This window comes from Onychostoma macrolepis, chromosome 25 (genome assembly GCF_012432095.1).
Source record: "Onychostoma macrolepis isolate SWU-2019 chromosome 25, ASM1243209v1, whole genome shotgun sequence".
NCBI classification, from domain to species: Eukaryota; Metazoa; Chordata; class Actinopteri; order Cypriniformes; family Cyprinidae; genus Onychostoma; species Onychostoma macrolepis.
Window position 1 is genome coordinate 15,050,497 of NC_081179.1, and position 7,675 is coordinate 15,058,171.

The window sequence follows — 7,675 nt, forward strand, 5'->3', positions numbered from 1 at the left end:
ACTTGGGTTGTCTTTAGTCCAGATGACATGGCGTCCCAGTTTTCCAAAAAGAACTTCAAATTTTGATTCGTCTGACCACAGAACAGTTTTCCACTTTGCCACAGTCCATTTTAAATGAGCCTTGGCCCAGAGAAAACGCCTGCGCTTCTGGATCATGTTTAGATATGGTTTCTTTTTTGACCTATAGAGTTTTAGCCGGCAACGGCGAATGGCACGGTGGATTGTGTTCACCGACAATGTTTTCTGGAAGTATTCCTGAGCCCATGTTGTGATTTCTATTACAGTAGCATTCCTGTATGTGATGCAGTGCCGTCTAAGGGCCCGAAGATCACGGGCATCCAGTATGGTTTTCCGGCCTTGACCCTTACGCACAGAGATTGTTCCAGATTCTCTGAATCTTTGGATGATATTATGCACTGTAGATGATGATAACTTCAAACTCTTTGCAATTTTTCTCTGAGAAACTCCTTTCTGATATTGCTCCACTATTTTTCGCCGCAGCATTGGGGGAATTGGTGATCCTCTTCCCATCTTGACTTCTGAGAGACACTGCCACTCTGAGAAGCTCTTTTTATACCCAATCATGTTGCCAATTGACCTAATAAGTTGCAAATTGGTCCTCCAGCTGTTCCTTATATGTACATTTAACTTTTCCAGCCTCTTATTGCTACCTGTCCCAACTTTTTTGGAATGTGTAGCTCTCATGAAATCCAAAATGAGCCAATATTTGGCATGACATTTCAAAATGTCTCACTTTCAACATTTGATATGTTATCTATATTCTATTGTGAATAAAATATAAGTTTATGAGATTTGTAAATTATTGCATTCCTTTTTTATTCACAATTTGTACAGTGTCCCAACTTTTTTGGAATCGGGTTTGTATTATTTCTTTTCAGAAATGCTGTGTTGTGTATTTACATTTCTCTGGTAGGCCTAAATATTCCTTAAAAATAATGCTTTAATAATAATTTTATTAATAATAATACTATCATTACATTAAGCAATATATTTCTGTCACAGTTTCTTCAAATTAAACCAAACTTTTAATTTCTGTTTGTATATATGACAATATTTTTCTCAAAAGAAATGGTAAAATGTGCATGAAATGACTCTTGAGAGCATTCTAGAGATTATGTTCATGTATTCATGTTCTCATATTTTGATTGAGGCGGCAGAGGTTGAAAACAGTATGTGTGTAGTAAACAAAACCGTGCGTCTGTGCCATTCATTCACACAGAGATGTGCAGAACATGCAGGATTCATATTTAAATGATATTTTTACGGCTTAATATTCACAGACACTAGTCCATGTCGTATTTTGACTTAAGTGTACTGACCTACTTTTGATTTGTCCATCCAAAATGGGGCAAATTCCGTGACATTCCATGTTATTCAGTAAATTCCATCTTTATGACTGGATTCCACAATTCTGTCCGTGTTTTCCACATCGCTGAAATCATAGGGCCCTACAACGGTTTGTAGTTAAAAATGTCTTAATGATGGATTTGTTTATCATAACCTCTTTTCTCTCTTTTTTCAGGATGATTTTGTTCTAGAAGTGAAGCACTACCGGGCTCCACGCTGGCCAAACCCAGACAGTCCCATCAGTAACGTCTTTGAGCTGATCAACATCATCCAAAAAGAGTCCGGCTCCAAAGATGGACCTATGGTCGTACATGACGAGTGAGTTGCATCTTGGCCCTGAAGGAGATGCACACTGCGTCTTGGAAAAGACGTGTTATTTATGTTCCAGAAGCTAGTGAGCCGCCTCACTGACTGCTGTCTGCATCGGCACACACCCCTGCCCAATAAACCAGCAGGAATTTCCAGCCTGGTTTATGCTGCTCTATATGTTGGAACAGCTGTTAAACTATAATAATAACTGGTAAACAGTAAAAATAGTAAGCATTTGCTAAATTAAATAATTGGCTTTCATATTGTCAGTGTGCTACGGCCAAAAGAACGGATTCAAATATTATCTGGGGAGTTTGTATTTAGTGAATCTTAGTTATTAAAAACCTCAAGAGAAATATTTTAGTTCAAATATACGGCTGTTAAAATACTGGGCTCAGTAAGATTTTCTTTTTTTTATGTTTTTGAAAGAAATCTCTTAAGCTCACTAAGTCAGCATTTATTTAATCTTACAGTTAAAATTGTAATATTTTTTCTAGTTTCATATATTTATTTTAATAATTGATTACATATTTGGTATTCAGAAACTTTTCTTACTGTTAACTTTGTTTAAAACAGTCTGCTCAATATTTTTTTTTTTTTGGAAACAGTGATACGTTCTTTTTAAAGAATTCTGATGAATAAAAAGTTAAAATGAACAATATTTATTTGAAATAAATATTGAAATTTGAAATAAATATTTTTTTTAACATAATAAATCTCTTTACCATTACTTTTGACCAATTTAATGCAATTTAAATGTGTACTTTCTGAATAATTTGAATTCTTAAATAAATTATAAAAAATAATTAAAATAAAATAAAATAACTTTCTGACCCCAAACTTTTGTGTATATAAATTTGAAATGTATTTATATAACACTTTTCACAAGACATATTGTTCCAAAGCCATGTTACAGAGAATATTGTGATTAATTAATACATCAAAAGCTCAAACTTAAAGTTTTATGGATTGAAGAAAGACAGATCAAAAGAAATGAGAATATGTTTCCAGTAACCGTTAAAACCGCAAACAAATATGAATCACCAAAAATGTCAAATTCAGTTTTATTTTCTTTTGATTAGTATTAAAATATTACATTTTTGTTACTATCGATATTTTTTGTTGTTGTTTATTTTTATTAATTAAAGCTGCAGTCTGTAATTTTTGGCGCTCTAGTGGTTAATAAACAGAAATGCTTTATCCCTGACAGAAACATGCAGTGCCTGTCGAAACAAGGTATCTTATCAGACAGCATAAATTGGGAGCACATCTTTGATGCCTAAAAATGCTGTGTAGGTGTGTGGCTCACTAGAGTGAAGAACTGAACATGCTTTATCATTGATTTGTTTAATAATCTGTGTGCAGGCATGGTGGTGTGACTGCTGGAACGTTCTGTGCGCTGTTCACTCTACTGCAACAGCTTGAGGCCGAGAGCGCGCTGAACGTCTACATGGTGGCCAAGATGATCAACCTCATAAGGCCTGGAGTCTTCACTGACATTGTGAGGGTTCATCTGCTTGCTTTCATTCAAGACAACTTGTTTTTTGTCCCACTTGTATTAACAAAATCGAACACACTAAAACATCAACCACAAATTATAATATTTATACTATAAAAGAGCTAATACATGCATACATACGTGCTATATAAAATGTTTTCTAATCACATAAAAATGCATCAACTCTTTATAGCATGTAATACATATATTATAGACCTATAAAATAATATAAAAACTTGTGAATTTTTATGCATTATATGTATTAGGGCTGTCAAAGTTAATGCGTTAATAACACGTTAACGCAAATTCATTTTAAGGCACTAATTTTATTAACGTGCGATTAACGCAGCGAGTATTCTCTGTTTGACCCGTGGCCTAGCCCATAGTTGGAGAAATGGAGATGCACAGTTTTGCCACCTTAGCGACATTGCAGACCCCTTTAGCGACTTTTTCTTCCTTTCAAAAAATCGCCCAAATGCTTTTCACTTTATTTTGTTTCTGAGACTCGGCAGTACTGCTGCGCGAGTGTGAGGTCTTGACTTCCCAGCACACACACACCTCTCTCTCTCTCTCTGTGCGTCTGCTCTGTTCAGCGAGCGGCGGAGAGGAGCAGCACTTTCAGTTAAACACAGATATTATGTTGCTTCTCTAATTTTACATGCAAGTACAGCTGAAATCACAGCACAGCTACTGTCTTTATATTATGTGTATTTGATTTCATCAGGCGATGGCTCGATTATCAGGATTTTTGTGCAGATTAACATCTTGGAAGGGAGAGCTGGTTATGTAGTCTTAATGGTTTGCGTTTCAGTCACTATTTCATATTCATTCCGTTGTCTGACAACAGAAACAGTAAAATATATCAATGAAAACAGTTTTATTGAGAATTTAGCTGCATCAAATTACAGTATGTGGGCACAGAGAGGCAAACAAATGTAATAATAAATAATAAATGTACATTTTGCATGTTCAGAAGAAGTGAGCTATCCCTGTCGTGCGGAAATGTAAACAGGTTTGTGTCAGTAAATTGCTCAGTGCAAAGAAACAGAAGTAATGGGAACCTGGAATTTCTTTTTTCATGTGTCTAATAGACATGATAGAAGTTCTTTGAAAAACTTTTATATATGTAAAGAGGGAAAAATAATTAAAAATAATTATTATCATTAGAATATATTTGTAAATATAAATATATGTAAATATTTGTAATATAAATGTATAGGTCAAAATTCATGTATGTGTATATATTCCCTCTTTACATATATTTTGCTATATTACAGTTATATATAATACAGTAAAATTATATTTATAATGTGTTAAAATGTTTATAAAAATAATTTTATTGGGGCTATAAAATATGTATATATTATATTTATAGGTTAAAAATTACGTAGTTTCATTTATTTTTATGTGAATATTAATCTTTTATAGTATGTATGATCTCTTTTATATTTGAAGATATTTATTTTTGTAACGTTAGTATTTTCCATGTGTCTGCAGACTATTGGCATTTATACATTTTAAAAGAAATGTCGGGGGTTTTTTTCCCATCTCTCTGGAGTTGGCAACAGTTCTGATGAGGAAAAGTCAGTCATTAATAATCCTGCCCCGAGGTGGAATTAACTCAAATCCACAAGGGAAAATTGAATATTTTGAGTGGTATGTTGTGGTCAAACTACCAACATGTTCTTGTTTTTTTTTGTTTTTTTTTGGTGGGATAGGATCAGTATCAGTTCCTCTACAAAGCCATTCTGAGTTTGGTCAGCACCCAAGAAGACGAGCGAGCGCTTCAGTCCTCTGATAACAACGGCACGGTCCCAGGAGGCGTCTCGAGTGCGGCCGAGAGTCTGGAATCCTTGGTGTAACCATAGTGACGAGCCGGCACAGGAAAAAGACTGCTTTTTTCTATCAATCTCTTGTTTTTCCCCAGTCCATCTCTGAACTGATAGCGCTCTGCTGGATCCAGCGCCGGCATTAAATGTGTGCCTTTGTACACTCCACGTTTTTATTCATTGTTTCTCTCTTAAATCGCCACCTTGTGCTAATGTCTTACGTACTAATGTCTTCTCATAGAGTCATATTTATTTGCTTAAAAGCTTGTTTAAAGGGAAAACACCTTTTTTATTTTAATAAGACTGTTTTTTATTAGTCTATTTTTTGTAGTAGAATTTCAGCCACTGTTTTTTCATACAGATATACAAAGAAAGTGGCAAAATCAGTCGTGGATAAAGGGCAGGAAATAATATTCTAATGTGTAAATAATATTACAGCAACCACGTCGATGGACCAAATTTCTATTTATGTCTAGAATTTTATATTTGAGGCACTAGTGCTGCAAGACTTGGCTGCATTTGAATAATTTAGTCAGTTTTGAAATGTTTTAATATTTCTGATGCCGCTGTTTTGTTACTGACGTAAGATGATGTGTTACATACTGACGCCGTTTAGCTGTTCCAGTTGTTTTTGTCTGTTCGTAGGATTAAACGAATCAAGAAAGCACACAAGGAGACTGGTCTGTTTAAGCTTGGATATTTCATATGCTTAGAAATGCATAGAATTTATAATTCTTGTTTTTTGATAATATTTTGAAAGGAATAGTTTATAATAATGTTGATATATATTTTCCACTGTAACCCTAACCCTAAAAGAAAAAAAATCAGCAAGGCACTTACAATTAAAGTAATTGAGGCTAATTTGCAAACGTTAAAATACATTTTAATAATGTAAACACAAAACATAATGTGCATATCAACAACATGCTTTTAGTGTTAAAATAAATAAAATTCACTCCTCAAGCTTTTTTTAAATATTTTTGTAAAAACCATTATATAATTTTTCAGGATTATTTGATGAATAAAAATTCTAAAGAACAGCATTTATTTGAAATTTAAATGTCCTTACTGTCATTTTTGATCAACTTAAAGCATCCATGCTGAATAAAAGTATTAATTTCTTTGAAAAATCTGACTCTTAACCCTAACTAATATTTAATTTAAATATAATGTAAGATTTTATACACACATATATATATATATATATATATATATATGTATAGAGAGAGAGTCATATAAACAGCTAATCATATCACTTTTTATTCATTTTAATAATAAAATGTATAATATAAATATATTAATATATTATGTACATTGTATATGAATACAAATACAAAAAGATTTAGATACAAAAAATACTTGTCAATTAAAATGTATTATTTAAATGATACAAATGTTTATATGAATTAAAAAAAAATAGTGTAAGGGCATTAAAAAAAATAAAAATTGTAAGATACAAATTTCTGCATTTAAAATCTCTAAAAAAAGTTTCCCCATTCACTTTCATTTTAAGTTTAAAAAGAAAAACAAGAGAGGAGTCAAAATTTTATTTTGAACCCAAAGCATTACTTGTGTATATAACATTATGCATTTTTTAGTACCAGTTTCGTGCTGTAGTTTCGTCTTTAAAGTCTCCATAATAAAATATTGTGGTTTTCATCTGCCCTCGGGACAGACTCGTGTTGATTACAGTCTCCAGACAGCAGCCGCTTGCCTCGTGTCAGCTGCTAATTCTGAACTTGCTTTACTTGTTACCTCGGCATCCTGACTGCCAAAGCACAAGAAGGTCAGAACAACAGCTCTTCAGTTCTCCATCTGGCCCAAGAGGTCAGGAAAAGAGAACAAAGGCAGGTTTCCTTAAAGACGTTCGCAAAATAGGGTTGTTTTTCAATTAACTTCTGCTCCGGCCCTCCTCAAATTCATCATCGAGACGGTGCTTCTGGCAGCGATCAGGTCACTCCTTAAGCCACTGCATCTTCAGGAACCGATTATTATAAGTCCACGGCTTAAGGGTTTGGTGACGAAGATGACAGCTACACGAGTTATGACATAATCCCTTTGAAGAATCGTTTGTAATTATTCCTCAATTCTAATCCAAAAGGTCATTTACACAAAAATATGGGTCAAATGGCCAGACACGGTCTTGAGGGGCTACTGGCACCTTCATTTGCATTTTTAACTTCTAATAATTACAGCCCCAATTATCCTGCGCTTGGTGGCCTACTTTATAGTGACCGCACTGATGGCCCCACACCAGAACAATGCACAACGGCCAAAGAGGGGGGTGAAGGGTAATTTCCTCTAATTTCTGTCTAACGAAGACGACAAACAATCATTTAGAAGCTTTTTTTGAAGAATGAATATAAAACAATGAGAAAAAACGCAAATGTTTTATTGGACAAAAACTCATTCTCCAGAAGTTCAAAAGAACAGTATAGATCTGAAATGGTAATATTTTAATGTCTTTACTGTCATTTTTACTCAAATTAAATTTTAAAAGTCCTATCTGTTCATCTATCATTTTTCACAAAATCTGGCAACCAACTTTATAATTTACATATTAATATATGTAATAAAAGAGGGGGATAAAGGGTACAGTAATATCCTGTGATTTCTGTCTAATGTTAAACAATATTTTTGACATTTATTTGAAGAAAAACAAGAAACAAAA

General features: G+C 33.6%; 1 protein-coding gene across 1 annotated transcript in view; it reads left to right on the forward strand.

Annotated features, from left to right (window-relative positions):
* The window catches only part of ptprz1a (protein tyrosine phosphatase receptor type Z1a), a 62,141-nt gene extending 55,992 nt beyond the window's left edge, over window positions 1–6,149 (forward strand). The window contains exons 30-32 of the mRNA XM_058766676.1: window positions 1,544–1,686; window positions 3,043–3,178; window positions 4,894–6,149. Coding sequence (XP_058622659.1) covers window positions 1,544–1,686; window positions 3,043–3,178; window positions 4,894–5,037 — 423 coding nt within the window. The 3' untranslated portion in view covers window positions 5,038–6,149. The remainder of the gene's footprint in view (window positions 1–1,543; window positions 1,687–3,042; window positions 3,179–4,893) is intronic.
* Window positions 6,150–7,675: the final 1,526 nt, after the last annotated feature.